Genomic DNA, 19,755 nt, shown 5'->3' on the forward strand with positions numbered 1-19,755 from the left:
GGTGGTTGATGTAGGCCACCGCCGTGGCATTGTCCGTCTGCACCCGAACCGGATAGCCCTGCAGCCGGTCCGTCCAGCGACGAAGGCAGAGATTTATCGCACGCAATTCCAGAATGTTGATCGGAAGGGAGGACTCCCCCTCCGACCAAGTTCCCTGGGCGGACAGAACGCCCAGAACACCACCCCAGCCCGACAGGCTGGCATCCGTGGTGATCACTGTCCATGAGATAGGACGAAAAGACTTGCCCCCCGATACCATCGGGGACTGGAGCCACCACAGAAGATCCCTTCTGGTGCGATGGCTCAACGAAATCTGAAGATCCAGAGATTGAGGTCGCCCGTCCCACCCGGACAGGATCTCCGCTTGGAGACCCCGCGTGTGAAACTGGGCGAAGGGAATCGCCTCGAAGGCCGAGACCATCAATCCAGACATCTCATGCACGTCCGCAGAGACGAGTGCGGAACGTCCCTGAGGGACCCGACTTCCTCTTGAAGAGTCCTGAGTTTGTCTTCCGGTAGGAAGACCTTCGCCTGGACCGAGTCCAGGATCATCCCCAGGTAGGGAAGACGAACCGACGGACTCAGCGTCGACTTTGGAAAATTTATCGTCCAACCAAACTCCTGCAGAGTTTGCATCGTGACGGACAGGTCCTTTTCCAGACCCTGGCTGGACGCAGACCGAACCAGAATGTCGTCCAGATACCCCAGGACAGAGATGCCCTGGGCTCTCAACAAAGCCAGAACCGGTGCAAGCACCTTGGTGAAAACCCGTGGAGCCGAGGCAAGACCAAAAGGTAACGCCATGAATTGGTAATGATCCTCCGCAATGGCGAATCGAAGGTACCTCTGGTGACCCTCGAAAATCGGGATGTGAAGGTACGCATCCTTCAAATCGATGGAGGCCATGAATTACCCCGTAACCAGGGCAGCCACCACCGACCGCAGGGATTCCATGCGGAACTTGCGAACCCGCAACAAAGCGGTTCAGAGCCTTCAAGTCCAGAATTGGACGAACCTTGCCCTCCTTCCTGGGCACGGTGAACAGATTCGAATAAAACCCCCGAAATCTGTCCCGATGAGGCACCGGAACCACCACTCCCTGAGCCCTCAGGTCCCGCACCGCTAGGTGCAGATCCCGCAAACGCTCCGGAGACAGTTGAAGATTCGAGGGAAAGAATCTGCTCTCCGGCCGAGAGAGAAACTCGATCTTGTAGCCAGATCGAACGATTTCCTGAACCCACCGGTCCCGCACGCGGGCCAGCCAGGGTTGAAGAAAACCGAGCAAGCGTCCCCCCACCCCAGAACTGGGTGAGGGCGCCCCTTCAGGCCGCATTGTTATGGGCAGCGGGTCCGGACTGACCGGACTTTTGTTTGCCAGACCACGGCTTCTTTTGGGAGCCTTGGCCCTCTAACGGTTTGCCCTTGTAGTGCGACCGAAAGGCACGAAAGGACCCCTGAGAAGGCCGAAAATTAGTATGCTTCTTACCAGGAGCCCCCTTAGCCTTGGGGAAGTGGGGCAAGAGAGTGCTCTTGCCCGTGATCCCCTTTATCAACGTATTCAAGGATTCCTCCAAAAAGGCGAGATCCATCATAAGGCAGATTGGCTAAGGTCTTGCGCGAAGACTGGTCCACAGACCAACACTTTAACCAAACCAGGCGGCGAGACAACACCGCCACGCTTTGTACACGTGCAGCCAATGGCACTAAATCCAAGTCCGCATCACACAGATACATGACACCCTGATGGATTTGATCCACCATATCCAATGTCGCCGGTGAGGCCGAATCAGCCACTAAGACGCGCCTAAGCACCTGCGTCCAACTTGCGACAGCCTGGGCTGCCATAAGAGAGGCAAACAGAGCTTTTAGCATCGAACCTGTAACAGAATAAGTATGACGGGCAAGAGACTCCATTCTCCTATCCGTGGCATCTCGGAACACCGGAGTATCCTCTGCGGGAATCGCAGTGGATTTATTCAAAACCGCAATCGCGTGATCCACTGGGGGTGGCCCACACCAGCGTTCATCAGTGGCAGGCGTGAAAGGATAACGCAGCCTGAACCTACTTGGCACAGCAAAAGGTTTGCGTAAATTGCGCCATTGTTCCTTAACAGTGCGCTGAAAATCATCAGTGCAGGGAAAGACCTGCGATGTCTTGCGTCTTTTCTGCGTCCCATAAGCCGCCAGGGCAGCAGGAGGACACAGTTCATCCTGCAAACACAGCGTTTGTTTTATAGAAGCAACCAATTCATCCATGATTGCAAGCTCTTCAGGCGAGCCAGGGGGAGAATTATCAACCCCTTCAACCTCAGCCTCCACCTCGGACCCCACAAGATCCAGGGAGGAACGGGACCCCGACAAGGAGACCCCAGCCATAGCAGCCCCATCACCCTCACCCTCAGAATCAGAGGAAACAGAAACTCTGGGTCTTTTAGTGGATTGAGCAGCCACCAGCATCTGCACCTGAGCAGCAAGGTTAGCCACCACTTCAGCTAAATCCCCCCCTGGGGGGGAAACCGCAGTCCCCTGGCTTCCCACCAAGGTGGCAGAAAATTTGCCCTTCTGAGAATCCATTGCCCCAAAAAAATATGCCGGAGAATAAAGGGTTAACTGCCCCTTTAACAAGCGCGGTGAGCGCAGCCCACCGCACACACACACAAGCACAATGAGACCCCCACAGGGATAAAAAACCGAACACAGGCAATGGAGATAGGAAGAATAGAGGATAAAACCTGAAGAGACCACTGCTGCTGCTGCCGCCTCGATCGGTGCACCCAGGAAAGAGGAAGTGATGAAATCAGGGCGCTCTATTAAAGCCTATGGAAGGCTACAAGAAAATGGCCGCCCGCAGTGAAAACGTGCGGCCGGAGCGATCGCAGTCAAAATGGCGCCGTTTGGCGCCGAAACCGCTGCTCCCCCACTACTGTGAGAACCGCAGTATAACACTACACATGTAAAAAAACATGGCGGATTGCCGCAGCGATCGCTGTATTGTGCCCAAACATGACAAAAACATGCCCCACAGCACACAGCCTGTCACACATCCCACAGTCTGACACAGACAGTGCCGCACAGCCCCCCCTTGCAGCCCACAGCGTGCAGCCAGAGCGATAGGGAGCTAAACAGTGTGAACAGAGGCAGGTTACACAGTCCCAGACTGACACCCCCCCAACAGACAGGTCCCCACATAGATACACTTACCTCCTAATGGCGTGGGGAACCCGCACAGGCAAACAAGCCGCTGCACATGTGGCAGGGAGAGTCGCATCCAGGACGCAAAAAATCGGGGTTAAGAAACCGCACAGCGTCCAGTGAGGTAGCCACCTCACCAATCATCCCTGCAGTCGTTCACTGTGCCAGGAGCGTTTCCTGGCTGAACGCTCAATGGCAGGCTGGGAAGCCACTGACCCACAACCTGCGACCAGGGGGATCAGCCCGAGACCCAGCCCGCACGAATCCTCTTCATCAGAAGAACTAACTAATGCTGACAAAAAAGAACAGCTAAGTAAAGAGAGAGAAAAAACTCAAACAAAAAATCAAAAAAGAAGAGAAAGGCTGAGGCAAAATGCCCCAGCATAGAGAGATCCAGCTACTCCTGACAAGCTAGACATTGAAACTGAGATATGGATGCAGGAAGTAGGAGGGTATTGACTGAGGGGACCACCCCCTGTGGGTGGGATATGTTAAAAGCTTTAATGTTAACATATTCTGTTGCCTAGCTACTCCTTCGGAGCAAAGTCTAATACCCAATTGTGACGAATATGAAGATGGTGGCGACTGTCGGAGGACGTAAGAGAAATCTATTTTCAGCACAGAGGCTGCTATGATAAATTCAGTAAACAATGGGCACCTTGGTTAGACACACGTGGTCTAGCACCAGTGGACTTGACTATGGACCGGCTGGTCATTGGTAGAGGGTAATTACAATTTGGTTTTAGAGGTTACCCTTGGGTAATGGGGTGTGGGGTTATGGGCATATTCATGCAAGTCGTGTATCTGGTAATGGTTATAATTTATTATGTTTCTATGGATCAAATACTTTTATGCTTTTTAATCTGTATGTTGTATTGTATTTTGACTGAGCTGGAGACTGTACTGCTGGCACAAATTTTCAATTCTTCATTAAATAAAATTTTATTTGAGATAAAAAAGGTCAGGTTGCTGTGGTGTAAAAAAAAATGAGACAAAGAAAAATTATTTCAGAACTTTTTCCACCTTTAATGTGACCTATAAACTGTTCAACTCAATTGAACAAACTGAAATGTTTTAGGTGGAGGGAAGTAAAAATAAAATAATGAAAATAATATGGTTGCAAAGGTGTGCACACCCTTAAACGAATACTTTGTTGAAGCAACTTTTGGGTATGAATTACTATCAGCATGGCACATCTTGATTTGGCAATATTTGCCCATCATTCTTTGCAAAAAACACTCCAAATCTGTCAGATTGCAAGGACATCTCCTGTGCACAGCCTTTTTAGATCACCCCACAGATATTTAATCAGATTCAGCTCTGGGCCATTCCAAAACTTTAATCATCTTCTGGTGAAGCCATTCTTTTGTTGATTTGGACGTATGCTTTGGGTCATTGTCATGCTGAAAGATCAAGTTCCTCTTCTTGTTTAGCTTTCTATCAGAAGCCTGAAGGTTTTGTGCCAATATTGACTGGTATTTGGAACTGTTCATAATTCCCTCTGCCTTGACTAAGGCCCCTGTTCCAGCTGAAGAAATACAGCCACCACCATACTTTACTGTGGGTATGATGTTCTTTTGGTAATGTGCTGTGTTCTTTTTGTGCCAAACATATCTTTTAGAATTATTGCCAAAATTATTGCCAAAAAGTTCAACCTAGGTTTTATTAGACCATAACACATTTTCCCACATGCTTTTGGGAGATTTCAATTGTGTTTTTGCAAAATGTATTTGCAAATTTACTTTTTTTCGTAAGAAAAGGCTTTCATCTTGCCACTCTACCCCATAGCCCAGACATATGAAGAATAGGGGAGATTGTTTTCATATGTACCATACAGCCAGTACTTGCCAGATATTCCTGCAGCTTCTTTAACCACTTGCCGACCGCCGCACGACTATCTACGGCGGCGGTCAGCCCCTCACAGGCAAAGTGACGTAGGTCTACGTCGCTCGCCTGTGAGGGTTTAGGGAGCGAGCGCGCGCCGCCGGAGGCGCGCTCCCGCTCCCGCGTGGTCACGGACCCCCCCGCGCGTGTGACCGGCGGACCCGATCGCCGCCGGCCACTCTGCGATCGGCGGGGGAGAGGGAGATAGTCAGGCAGCTTGTGTAAACAAGCTGCCTGTCATTCTCCTCTCTGTATGAGAGATGATCACATGGATCTACTATGTAGATCCATTGATCACTCTGCATACAGTTGAAGCCACAGCCAATCACAGTTAGAATCACGCCCCTAGGGACACACACAGCCCCTCCCTCTCAAATAAAGTTAACCCCTTCACTACCAGTGCATTTTTACAGTAACAGTGCATATATATAGCACTGATTACTGTAGAAATGTCACTGGTAACCCCAAAAGTGTCAAAAATGTCAGTCAAGGGTCCGATCTGTCCGCCGCAATGTCGCAGTACCGCAAAAAAAATCGCAGATCGCCGCCATTACGCGTTAAAAAAAAAAACAACAAAAATGACAGAAATCTTTCCCTTTGTTAGTAAACGCAATAACTTTTGCGCAAACCAATCAAAATACGCTTTTTGCGATTTTTTTTACCAAACATAGGTAGCATAAAACAAATTGGCCGAAAATATTAAAAAATTTTGATTTTTACATTTTTTTTTGGGGGAATTTCATATAAAAAAAAGGGAAAAATATTGCTATTTTTGCAAAATTTACGCTCTTTTTTTGTTTATAGCGCGTGATCAAAAAATCGCACAGGTGATCAAATACCACCAAAAGAAAGCTCTGTTTGTGGGAAAAAAAGGACGCCAAATTCGTTTCGGTACAGCGTCGCACGACCGCGCAATTGTCCTTAAAGTCACGCAGTGCCGAATCGCAAAATGCCCTCTGGTCGTTTAGCAGCCAAATCCTCCGGGGCTTAAGTGGTTAATGATGATGTAGGCCCCTTGGCAGCCTCCCTGACCAGTTTTCTTATCGTCTTTTCATCAATTTTGGGGATGACGTCCAGTTCTTGGTAATAGCACTGTTGTGCCATATTTTCTCCACTTGATGATGACTGTGTTCCATAGTATATCGAATGCCTTGGAAATTCTTTTGCACCCTTCTCCTGACTAATACCTTTTAACAATAAGATCGATCTGATGCTTTGGAAGATCTCTGCGGACCATGGCTTTTGCAGTACGATGCGACTAAGAAAATGTCAGGAAAGAGCTACTAGAATAGCTAAACTTTATTTGGGGTTAATTAGTGGCACTTTGAATGATGCACTGACTCCTATTTAACAGGAGTTTAAATGTGATTGCTTAATTCTGAACACAGCTACATTTTTACTTCCCTCCCTAAAAGATTTCAGTTTGTTTTCCAATTGAGTTGTACAGTTTACAGGTCACATTAAAGGTGGAAAAGTCCTGAAATGATTTATCTTTGTCCAATTATTTTTACATCACAGTAATCTGACATTTTAACAGGACTTTTGATATCTACTGTAAGTATTCAATCATATTACATATATCTTACAATCTTACCAGGAACAAAATATTTTTGTAGTTCATCCCACTGAAAATGAAAGTGGAATCCAATATGAGCAGCTTTATATGTAACTAGTGATACCAGGTATATTACAGATGCAGTGCCTATAATAAAAATAATTCAGGTTATACATTTCATTTGAACACACAATAAAACAACATCCTGATTTTCTTCCTAGCACACTGTTATAATGGTCAATGTCACAACTGTACAGCAGTGGGGTTCTGGATTCATGTCCTGGCAGTGTGTCTCTGCATGTATACTAATGCTGGACATACACTAGCCAAAAAATTGTTTGAAAATCTGTCATTTGTTCCGTTCATTCGTTTTTCGTCCAGTTAATGGGCAGAAATAGAAAATCAGTTTTCACTTTTCAGAGCTGAAAAATTGAAGGAACAGTTTGGAAAATTCCACAGGGCAAACGATAAATTGAAAGGTTACTGTGTTTCTTGCCCAAACGGTTTGCACTAGGTATAAGTGACAAAGCGAACGAAAAACTGATTAATTCATGTCCACTGAACAATTCATTGATCCAAATTTGGTCCTTACATAATGGAAAAATTGTTTGCGCTCACGGCCAAGTCTTCGTTATTTGAAAACGAGTTTGAATGATTTTTCGGATAGTGTATGGCCAGCATTGGGAAGCTCCATGTCCACCATCTTAAAATATACTGGAGGATTAATTAGTTCAGTCTAATTTTAATTTGATCAACAGTCATTTACCAATGGAGCCTGCCTGATTGGATACCAGATGGATAGATTGCTTAGGTAAATATTCAAATTATTGCTGAGAGATCTAGCTAAGATTACACAACCAATTGAAACCTGTATGGCCAGTTTTTTATGTCTCAGAAAATTCAGCAGTGTGATTTCCCTGCAGTAGTGTGTCTTCTTCGCTCACAAATCCTCTGCCACGATTATCTGGCCTCTCTGATTTATTTAGTGTAAATAATGAAGAATTCACAGAGGAAACATGGAACACCATTATTTTGCTTTTATATGGCCCTGGTAGATGTATTAGTGAGGATATCACCAATCTCCAAAATATATATCAGAATAATACTCAACCTGACAACAACCATGTTTAGCCCTCGTTCACATTAGAGGCGGGTTTGAAATTGTGCGTGTTCAGCGGAATGCACACAATTTCAAACCTGCAATTCATTACCAGTTCAGGGGCAATTTGAAAAACATCCGTGCGGGGACATGCACAGATGTCCATTGAAATCGCCCCCAAAGTCACCAAAAGTAGTGCAGTAACTACTGTTGGAAATGGGTGTGGCGCCGCAAAGTTGGCATCGCACCGATTCAGACGGTGCTGTTGCTGGCAATAGGCTACAATTTGACATGTCAAATCGCCCTGATGTGAACAGGGGGCTTAGGTTTTTTTTTAGGTCACTGATTAGAACAAGATTGTACACAGTATGACAGTCTACATGTGAGCAGTGAATTAAATATCAGTTAAAATGGATAAGAACAATGTGGTATAAGGAAAATGTTGCATAGAAGATATTAGCTACCAACAGATGATTTGGGCAATGTCTCATTTCAACAAGTGGGTCACAGGTAGACAAGTCTGTGGTAAGATTTGAGCTTATAGTATCAGGAAGAATATGGGGGGGGAAAGGAGAGTGTATGGCTCCTTTCAGATGGAGCAGAAGCGGGTGCGCCTGCTCAGTAGGGGATCTGTCCGCTGATCCCTGCTATGTAGAGCGCACACGGACACAGCTCGCTGTTCTCTGTGAGGCAGTTGGATGGAAATGGACTGCTTGTCCATTTCCATCCAATTGTGATCCGAAGTAATCAGATGGGGAACGGCACCCAATCCGTCTGTTTTTAGTGAATTGGATAGAATGCCGGCGGTCCGCTGACATCCGCCGTTCCATAGAGAATAGTTTGTCCAATCGGGTCGGCCTGAAAAACGGACAAGCATACCTATTCGGTCCGCTGGTGTAAAAGGGGCGTATAAAATATTGTTTTAGGAAAGTTTTACAGAGTTAGGAGTGGTGGAAGCGGGACAGGGAAGGGGAAAGGGAGATTGTAGAAAAAAGCAGAGAGAGAAGGAAAAATAAAAGTCAAAGGAGGTAAGGATGGGAAGGACATTAAAACTTTTCAGGTTTATACCTAAAACATTAAATTTGGCAAAAAAGGACGGCGAACGGAAGTTGAGAAGAGGCAGAAGTATGATGATCAGATAAAGTGGAACAGTATTTGTTTTATTCCAACACATTTGGAACAGTGTGAATCCTGTAGTATTTCCAAAAACAAAATCCACTGTTTCATTTGATGGTGTGGAGTCTCCATTATTTGGGCAAATGACTGTAGAGAAACAAAGAAAATGCACATCATACATCTTTATCTATCCAATATACTGTAAAATGAAATATCTCAAATGCAGACTGAAAATAAAATTAAAGTTATGGCTTTGTTAAATAATTATTTTCCATAGTTGGTGCAGAAGTGTTACATAAGCTTGTCCATGTGATATCCCATGTAGCCACGCCCCTCCACTTCCTGTTACCATCACCCAGCTAAGAGAGAAGTGCTCATTGGAGAAGCAGCCATCGTGCTAGACCCAGAAGCCGCTGCTGCCTAGGTTCCAGCTTGAAGCCTGACAGCTATACTTCCACCAAGAACTTCGCTAGTTGCGTGCCTGCCAAGCTCTGCAGGCTCAGGGTGAACCTTTGGAGATCTATATGGGTTTAGGACAAGCCTTGTTCTACTTTTAACTAGTGAGTGCATTTTTATTGTCTTTTATTCTTTTTAATTAATTGCTACACCTAGATGGAGGCGCCCTCTTGTGTTTGTTTTATACATCTATAGGGATAGCCAACACCTTCCTTGTTCTGGCCATATATGTTCGGATTTCTCTCCTTCGGCCCTGGGTCTAAATGAGTGAAGTAAGTGTGAATGGACAAATCTACACTACTAGCTATTGTATTCTGACAGCTCACACACACAGCTGTCAGCATACCTGAACAGTGTCTGTATCTGATTGCATGCAGGCGCTGTTCGACTGAGAATTTTTCTTTTTGCTCCCTCCAATAGGTGCCAACAAGGTCACCCACAAAAAATTTTGGCCAAATTCAGCAAGGATCAGTATTCCTGGTGCTTTTGAAGCACTTTTTCAGGCGTTTTATAGGCATTTTGCACGTTAATCAAGCTTCAGAGAAGGAAAGCAGTTTTAGAGGGGAAGAAGCACAAACATGGGTGCAAAAATTTATTAAACTGCGTTGATCGTATGCTTACAGGCACTCCCATTGCAGTGTATGGAGTCAAAAATGCCTGAATATTTGCCTCAAAAATAAGCTTATGTACTTTTTTGAGCATACGGCATAGAGCGACTGAGCCTGAAGTGAGAACAGAGACAATTATCAGGAATGTAAAGAATCACAATGTTTCTGTGTGACTTCAGTTACAGAACACTTTTCTAGTGCAGGGTCAGACAGTGGAAAAAAGTAATAAAATGACATTAAAAAACAAAAAACACTAAATTTAAAGCGTTTGTTACCCCCAACACTTCATATTTAAAGCATATGTAAAATAACTGGATTTTTGACTTACCGTAAAATCCTTCTCTCTTAGGTTCATTGACGGATGCAGTTCTCTCTTATTCATATCAGTAGGGTTATACTGCCCCCTACAGGAGTAGGACACTAGGCAGAAAAAAGTTCTGGCTACGCCTATGGGCAGTCCCGTACACCCTCTCTCTTCCTACATAGGATGTCAGTTTTGTATCAAAGCAGTGTCAGAAAGTAACACCAACCCAACTCAAAATAGAGGGGCGGGTCCTGCATCCGTCAATTAACTTAAGAGAAAAGGATTTTACGGTAAGTCAAAAATCCAGTTTTCTCTATTGTTCATTGATGGATGCAGTTCTCTCTGATTCATATCAGTGGGGAAGTCCCAAAGCAGTGCCATAAAATGAGGGGTGGGAACAGCAGAAAAGAACAAGTCCCCAAGGCCAAACACCGCCAACCAGGCAACATAGGACTCATCAGAACAAAAGATGAGGCCCACCTGAAAACAAACAGTAAACACCCTCAAGGAAGGCCAAAAGCCCTCCAAACAGCAGCCAGCAAAAAACCTTGCAGCCCAAAAGAGGCATCTGCAGATGCCAGCACATCCACCTCATAAAACGTAACAAAGGTCCGAACGACCAGGTAGCTGTCTTGCAACCGGAAGCACAGATGCCTGTATGGCAAAAAACCCAGAAAGCACTAGGCGCCCAAGTAGAAAGCGCCAAAACAGGGAAAGGGACCTGACCCATACATGAAGAAGCCTGCACCACCAACTGTCCGATTCACCTGGAAATAGTTGCAGCAGACACAGGCAGCCCTGTCCTTGGGCCATCCATGAGCACAGAGAGTGAACTTGACTACGGGAAGACTCAGTAGTCGCCAAGTACCCCTAAAGTGCCCGAACTCCATCCAGAGTATGCAGCGCACATTCCGTAGGATGAGGGGCTCAGGACACAAGATGGCAACACAATGGCCCCGTGTAAGTGAACGCTAGAAACAACCTTCAGAGGGAAGGACGGATCTGGACGAAGTACCACCTGGCCCCATGAACCAACAGATAGGAAGAATGACAGGACAATGTCGCCAGTGCCGACACCCCGTGTGCAGAGTGACAGCAATCAAGGCCACCTTCGGCAATAAGGTAAGCAGGGGATACCCTCCATACTCGCAAAGGAGGGTCTGGAAGAACCGACTGCACCAACCAAGGTCAACAGTTGGCGACGGAGGTCACACCGGAAGAAACAAGTGTTGCACCCTCTGGAAAAAGTTACGCACCAGGGAACGGGCGGCCAACGGAATGTGGAATAAAAATTATCAAAGCTAAAACCTGACCCTGGACAGTACTCAAAGCCAACTCAACCCAACCCCCCCGTTGAAGGAAGCCAAGATCCGGCCACTGAGCAAGAGCGAGGGGGAGCCAAGAAGACTCTCACCACGCAATACGCGACTTCTCATATCATGAAAAAAAAAATCATCATAGAAGACGCTGCCCACGCTTTACACAGGGTGGGAATCCCCGAAGCAGACAACCCCCCGTCCTGTGGCACCTGGCTTACAACAGCCAAGCCGACAAACCGTCGACCGTAAAGCCGGACGGGAGATTAGCCCCGGAGAGAAGAAACCCTCCCTGAGAGAAAGCCTCCAAGGAGCATCAGCGGCAAGCCTGACCAGGTCGGCATACCAAGCTCGGCAAGGCCAGTCCGGAGCCACGAGAATGACCGAAATCCCTGTCGCCTCGATCCTGCGAAGGATTCTTGGCAGCAACTGCAGAGGAGGAAAGGCAGACTGCCGCTGACACTGACCTCGGCCCATCCGCGAGCACTCTCGCATGATCATGCCGGCGTCAGCCTTGCACAGGTGACCACGTGTCACGGAACCATGAACCAGACGTACAACAACAGATAAGTGAAAATAAGAAAGCTTTATTGAAAAACAAGCTATAAAGCAAAAGTCCAAACGGGTGGCGAAACCGATGCAGAGTCTTTGCGAAGCCAGGGGTCAGGAACCAGGAGGGTAGTCAGACGAAGCCGGGATCAGGAACCAGCAGGGTAGTCAGACGAAGCCAGGATCAGGAACCAGCAGGGTAGTCAGACGAAGCCAGAATCAGGAACCAGCAGGGTAGTCAGACGAAGCCAGGAACAGGAACCAGAAGCAGCAGCAGTCTTAGAAGCATGTGAACACAGGAGGACCAAGCAGGGAACTGAAGCCACAGACCTCCTATATATATGAGCTAGGCATCCAGCTCCTCCCAGTGGGAAGGAGGAGCCGCAGGGTGGGAGGCTACAAGAAACCCAGAAACCAAGATGGCCGCCAGCACATGTCAAACGAAGGAGAACAGCAAGAAGGTAAGACCATGACAGTACCTCCCCCTCAAGGGCCCCTCCTCCGCGGAGTAAAGAACGGTTTCTGAGGGAAGCGTGCGTGGAAGGCTCGGAGCAAGGCAGGAGCATGGACATCTGCGGAGGGAACCCAGGAACGCTCCTCTGGACCATAACCACGCCAATGAACCAAAAACTGCACCCGACCGCGGACCAGGCGTGAGTCCAGGATATTGCTCACCTCATACTCCTCACGATTGCCCACTCGGACCGGACGAGGCCGAGGAACCGAGGAAGTGAAACGATAACACACCAGTGGCTTCAACAGGGAGACATGAAACACGTTGGAGATCCGCATGCCAGGAGGAAGCGCAAGGGCATAGGCTACCGGGTTTACCCTGCGAAGCACTCGGAAGGGACCAACAAAGCGAGGCGCCAGCTTGGGAGTGGGCACTCGAAGGTTGAGGTTGCGGGTGGACAACCATACACGGTCTCCAGCCTGGTAGGAAGGAGCAGGCGCTCGTCTGCCATCAGCCTGAAGTCTCTGGCGCTGCGCAGAGACCTCAAGGGACTTCAGGATCTGTACCCAAGAAGCACGTAGGACGGAAAGGTGATCCTCCACAGCCGGAATATCCTGGGGAGAGAATACCTCCGGTAACACGGCAGGATGGAACCCATAGTTGGCCATGAAGGGAGACGTCCCAGAGGAAGAGTTCACCGCCGTGTTCCTGGCAAACTCAGCCCAAGGCAGGAGGTCAACCCAATTGTCTTGGTGATCGGAGACATAGCAACGAAGGAATTGCTCCAAGGCCTGATTGGATCGTTCCGCGGCCCCATTGGACTGAGGGTGGTAGGCCGAGGAGAAGGAGAGATGAATCGCCAACTGGGAGCAAAAGGCGCGCCAGAACCTGGACACAAACTGACTCCCCCGATCCGACACAATCTCCTTGGGCAAACCGTGCAACCGGAAGACCTCCCTGGCAAAAATCGTGGCCAACTCCTGTGCAGAGGGTAACTTCTTGAGAGGAACACAGTGGCACATTTTGGAAAACCGATCCACAATCATGAGAATGACCGTATGGCCTCGGGATGCAGGTAGGTCCACAATGAAATACATCCCCAGGTGTGACCATGGGCGCTCCCCGGTGGCTAAGGGTTGCAGAAGGCCCAACGTAAGGTGCTGAGGGGACTTACTCTGGGCACAAACGGAGCATGCCGCTACATATGCGGCGATGTCGGAACGTAGGGAAGGCCACCAGAACAGACGTGAAACAGCCCAGGACAGCTGATTCTATCCAGGATGCCCCGCGGTCTTGGAGTTATGGTAGGTTCGCAACAACCGAGTGCGCAACTCCTCAGGCACAAAACATCTGCCGTTGGGTCTCCCAGAGGGAGCACCAGATTGAGCCGCCAAAATCTGCTCACCCAGGGGAGAGGTCAGGCTGGTGCGAATGGCGGCCAGGATCTGATTCGGAGGTATGACCGAAGTCGGAATCGACTCCTCTCTGGACAGGTCGGAGTACTGCCGTGATAAGGCATCCGCCCTGATGTTCTTGGAACCGGGTAGGTAGGAGACCACATAATTAAAACGTGACAAGAACAGAGCCCATCTGGCCTGACGTGGTGTCAATCTCTTGGCCTCAGAGAGGTAGGTCAGATTCTTGTGGTCCGTCAGGATGAGGACCGGAACCACCGAACCCTCAAGCAAGTGCCTCCATTCTTTAAGAGCCTGCACGATGGCCAATAACTCCCTGTCACCAATCTGGTAGTTGCACTCCGCGGAAGACAGTTTCCGGGAGTAAAACCCACAAGGAAGCAGAGGACCCTCAGGTGTTCTACGCTGAGACAGAAGGGCGCCTACTCCCGTCTCAGACGCGTCCACCTCGAGGACAAAGGGCAACCCAGGGTTGGGATGCGACAGAATCGGAGCCGACACAAAGGCGGACTTTAGAGCCTCAAAAGCTCGGATGGCCTCGGGCGGCCAGACCTGGGAATTACTGCCCTTCCTGGTCAGATCCGTGAGAGGCTTGGCTAGCATGGAAAAGTCCCTGATGAACTTCCGATAATAATTGGCGAAGCCCAAAAAGCGCTGCAGGGAGCGAAGACCACTGGGCTGGGGCCACTGTAAGACAGCCGAAACCTTCTCAGGATCCATGGAGAACCCCTCAGCGGAAATGATGTAACCTAAGAAGGTTACCTGGGATCGGTGAAATTCGCATTTCTCAAGCTTACCGAACAGCTTGTTCTCTCGTAACCGTTGCAACACTCGTTTGACATCCAGAATGTGGGTCTCCATGGACTCAGAATATACCAAGATGTCATCCAAATAGACCACCACACACTGCTGCAACAGGTCACGGAAAACATCGTTGATTAATTCCTGAAAGACTGCGGGCGCATTGCACAGCCCAAAGGGCATAACCAAGGATTCATAATGACCGGTCCTGGTGTTAAACGCGGTCTTCCACTCATCGCCCGCCTTGATCCTTACGAGGTTATATGCCGCCCTCAGGTCGAGTTTGGTAAAGACCGTGGCCCCTTTAAGGCGATCGAACAGCTCGGAAATCAAGGGTATCGGGTAAGCGTTCTTGATCGTGATGCGATTGAGACCCCTGTAATCGATGCAAGGCCTCAACTCACCGCCCTTCTTTTTCACAAAGAAAAATCCAGCCCCTGCCGGGGACGAGGATTTGCGAATGTGTCCGCGTGAAAGCGCCTCCCTCATGTACTCCTCCATGGCCTCATTCTCCGCTACCGACAGTGGATAGACTTTGCCACGAGGAGGAACGGCACCAGATTGTAACTCGATGGCACAATCGTATGGGCGGTGCGGAGGTAGGGCAACCGCGCGCACCTTATCGAATACATCCCGGTACTCCTCGTATTCAAGGGGCAACAGAGAGTCCGAGGAAGTACACAGCAACTTGACAGGCCCATGGATGCAACTAGCCCCACACTGCGGTGACCACGAGAGGATCTCGGCCGATCTCCAATCGAAAATCGGATTATGCTTCTGGAGCCAGGGGTACCCCAAGACCACCGAGTAGTGTGGAGACGAAATAACCTGGAAGCAGACCGACTCTCTGTGGAAGGCACCAATGGCTAACCCCACTGGAAGGGTCTCATGAGTCACGTGTGGCGGCAGAAGGGGTCTGCCGTCTATCGCCTCAAGAGCCAGAGGAGAACCTCGAGCCTGCAGAGGAATGGAATTGGCGGCAGCGAACACACTATCAATGAACAAACCACCAGCACCAGAGTCCACCAACGCCTGGGTCGTCACCGAGCCCCCGACCCAGGAGAGGACAACAGTGATCAGTGGTTTGTCAACACGGGAAACCGGGGACGAGGAGACTCCACCCAAGATCTGCCCCCGACAGGATCTCAGGTGCGAGCGTTTCCCGGACGGTTCGGACATGCCAACCGAAAATGCCCACCGAGACCACAGTACATGCATCGGCCCTCGCGTCTCCGGAGTACCCTCTCCCCCTCGGACAGGCGAGCAAACCCCAGCTGCATGGGTTCACCCCCAGACAAGTCATCCCCAGGAGGCGTGGGAGGAGAGAGAGGCACGGGTGGGACAGCAAAGGTAGGCGCCAATCTGTTAGGAGGCCTCCGCAGACTCTCCTTAAAGGAAGGTCTCTCCCTGAGTCTGGTGTCAATCAAAATCAGGAAAGAAATAAGAGACTCAAGCTCCACTGGTAGGTCCTTAGCTGCAACCTCATCCTTCAAGGCATCCGAGAGACCATGAGAGAAAGCAGCGACCAGAGCCTCATTATTCCAGCCCACCTCTGCTGCCAGGGTACGAAACTCAATGGCGTATTCAGCTACGGATCGTGAACCCTGTCTGATGGACATAAGGAGCTTCGCAGCAGAGGCAGCACGAGCCGGCACATCGAATACCTTCCGAAGAGAAGCAACAAAACCGGAAAACTCGGCAACCACCGGATTGTTGTTCTCCCATAAAGGGCTGGCCCAGGCCAAGGCCTTGTCCGAGAGCAGCGAGATTAAGAAGCCCACCTTTGATTTTCAGTAGGAAAGGCATGTGGCAGCAACTCGAAATAAATGCCCACCTGGTTAAGGAAACCTCGGCACTGAGTTGGCTCTCCCCCAAAGCGCTGTGGAAGGGGGGCAGAACCGGACATACCCCGAAACACCGCAGGCGCAACAACAGGTGTCGGGGTAGACTCTGGCGCAACAACCGGAGCAGCAGTAGGAGCGGGCCCAGGAGCGACAACCGACCCATCGGCAACGGGAGCGAAATGAGCCGTGCGTTCAAGCAGGGTTTGCAACGCCACGGCGAACTGACCCAACAGGTGATCCTGCTGATCAAGTCTGGCAACCAGCGTGGGTAGTGAGGATGGCCCTGTACCGTCAGAATTCATGGCCTGTGGTACCGTGCGTTCAAGCAGGGTTTGCAACGCCACGGCGAACCGACCCAACAGGTGATCCTGCTGATCAAGTCTGGCAACCAGCGTGGGTAGCGAGGATGGCCCTGTACCGTCAGAATTCATGGCTTGGTCCTAATGTCACGGAACCATGAACCAGACATACAACAACAGATAAGTGAAAATAAGAAAGCTTTATTGAAAAACAAGCTATAAAGCAAAAGTCCAAACGGGTGGCGAAACCGATGCAGAGTCTTTGCGAAGCCAGGGGTCAGGAACCAGGAGGGTAGTCAGACGAAGCCGGGATCAGGAACCAGCAGGGTAGTCAGACAAAGCCAGGATCAGGAACCAGCAGGGTAGTCAGACGAAGCCAGAATCAGGAACCAGCAGGGTAGTCAGACGAAGCCAGGAACAGGAACCAGAAGCAGCAGCAGTCTTAGAAGCATGTGAACACAGGAGGACCAAGCAGGGAACTGAAGCCACAGACCTCCTATATATATGAGCTAGGCATCCAGCTCCTCCCAGTGGGAAGGAGCCGCAGGGTGGGAGGCTACAAGAAACCCAGAAACCAAGATGGCCGCCAGCACATGTCAAACGAAGGAGAACAGCAAGAAGGTAAGACCATGACACCACGACAAACATCTCAGCATCGAACATGTTGAACCTAGCGAATGTTCTTGCCCATGACAGAACCCATGAGGCCACCATTGCACCCGCCAGAGGGTCCCGGGAGCGGGCCACGACCTCTGCACTATCCTGTAGATGCGATGCCAACAGGCCCACGTCCGGAGTGCCCGCAAACGAAGGCACAACTGCTGGAAGGACTCCGAATGACGGGACCAGTGCCCTGCATCCAGGGCCTGTCGACTGAGGCAAACCGCCTACCAATTGTGTTGTTCCCCCCTGGAAAGGGAACAGCAGAAAGAGCTGGAACAAGGCGCCCTGCCCAATGAAGAAACATCACTTCCAAGGCAGAAAGGACACTTTTGGTACCCCCATGGTGAATGACACAAGCCACGGTCGCGGCATAGTCAATTCAAAGTGCAGCGGACAGCTGCAGGTGCCTGATCCAGTGAACTAGGCAAAGCTGGATCGCTCTCAGCCCCAGGATAATAAGCGGTAACCTGGATCCTCCAGGGACCATACTCCCAAAGCAGAAAACCTGCTGAGGACTCCTCCCCACCCGGACAAGCTCACATCCGTGGTGACAATTGTCCAGTAGACGGGGAAGAAGGATTCCAGAGCAAGACTCCCCGGGCACCCGGCCCAGCCGGATCCGCAAGTCCAGAGAGTTTTGGATTCCAGTCGCCTTCGAGAAGGATTGCCTCCTGGGGGATCCCCAAGAGGGATTGAGCGAAAAGGACCGTCTTGAAAAACAACACCATCAGTCCCAGAACTCGCATGCAAGTCCAAAGGGAAGACCATGTGCGAAACAGCAAAAGTCGACCGCAGTCTAAAGTGCCAAGAGTTTTGACCCCGGAGGGAGAAACACCCGACCGAGGAGTCCAAAGTCAGACTCAGAAAGTCCAGTCTCATGGAAGCGACCAGGGATGATTTCTGAAGGTACAGAACCCACCTGAACTCCACCAGAGTTCTCACGGTGACAACCAACTCCGTCGTCAGCACCATAGGGGACTCCAAACGGAGAAGCAGAGCCACCAGGAAACCAGGGCCGATACACCCCGCTGCCGCAACAGTGAAAGAACTGGAGCCAACACCGTCGTGAAGACCCTAGCAGCATAAGCGAGACCAAAGGGTAACCACAAACCAAGAGATCCTTCCCCATGGCAAAAAACGGAGATCCGTAGCTGTCCAGAACATACCGGGACGTGAAGGTAGGCAGCTTGATGTCTATGGAGGCCAGGAAGCCCCCTGAGGTAGAGAGGCCACCACCGTGCGAACCAATACCAACTTGCATTTGTGATCTGCACGGAACCATCAAAGGACCAGTAGGTCCAGCTTGTTGGACCAGAGCCTAAACTGCCCCACAGAGCGCCTGTAAGCGATCCGGAAACAGCCTTACATAGGAAGGGAAAAACCTTACCGGAAATAAATGGATCGAAACTCGATCATGCAACTGGACCGCATGACCTCCTGAACCCAGTCAGCCTGGGATCCGGGCCAGTCGCAGGTCCTTGACCCCCTAGATGAGAGAGGAAGCACCTTAAGGCCGAGTAGGCCTTGCCCGCAGGTCTGGAAAAAACCAAACCCATGTACGCCAGACCAGGGTCGTCTGAAACCCACGCGGAAGTCTGAAAGGACTTTCCCACATCAACTGTCCCCGAGGGACGAAGAAACTGTTTGTGGGCCAAAAGGGGGGAACCCGACTGCGACGAAGGCCCTCACCCTTGACAGCCTGTGTCAACCAGGGCAGCGCCAAACAGGCGATCCCCCTGAAGAGGGAGATCCATTGAGACCTTCTTAGAAGTTTGATCCGCAGACCAACACTCCGGTCAAGTAGACTCCGGTCAACCACTGCCGAAAAGGACAAGGTGACTATACAAGGGAGCCTCGACCAGCGCAGCATCGCAAACAAAATGCAGCCCCTGTGCCGGCTGGTCCAACAGCTCCCCCAGGGTAAGAGGGACATGCCCCACACCAAGTCGCGGTGTTGGGACTCCGCCCATCAGGCAGTGTCTGCAGGGCCAGGGAGCACAGAGTGCAGGCCACAGCCCGCGCCATCCTATCCCCTAAGTCCTTAAAGGACAGGGATACCTCCACCGGAACAACGGAAGTCCCATTCAGCTAGAGACCGTACGTCCACCAAAGGCGGAAACAGTCCTCTGTACCAGAGACTCCCCCAAAAGGGGCAACGGCTAACGGCCGCTTAGACACCCCAGGGGAACGTCTCAGATGG

General features: G+C 50.1%; 1 protein-coding gene across 1 annotated transcript in view; it reads right to left on the reverse strand.

The window, feature by feature from the left end:
* The window catches only part of SLC38A9 (solute carrier family 38 member 9), a 312,137-nt gene that overhangs the window by 27,144 nt on the left and 265,238 nt on the right, over positions 1-19,755 (reverse strand). The window contains exons 8-9 of the mRNA XM_082255219.1: positions 8,799-8,993; positions 6,671-6,778 (exon numbers count right to left, since the gene is read on the reverse strand). Coding sequence (XP_082111345.1) covers positions 6,671-6,778; positions 8,799-8,993 — 303 coding nt within the window. The remainder of the gene's footprint in view (positions 1-6,670; positions 6,779-8,798; positions 8,994-19,755) is intronic.

This window comes from Pelophylax lessonae (genome assembly GCF_965119305.1).
Source record: "Pelophylax lessonae genome assembly, chromosome: 1".
In the NCBI taxonomy this organism is placed as follows: Eukaryota; Metazoa; Chordata; class Amphibia; order Anura; family Ranidae; genus Pelophylax; species Pelophylax lessonae.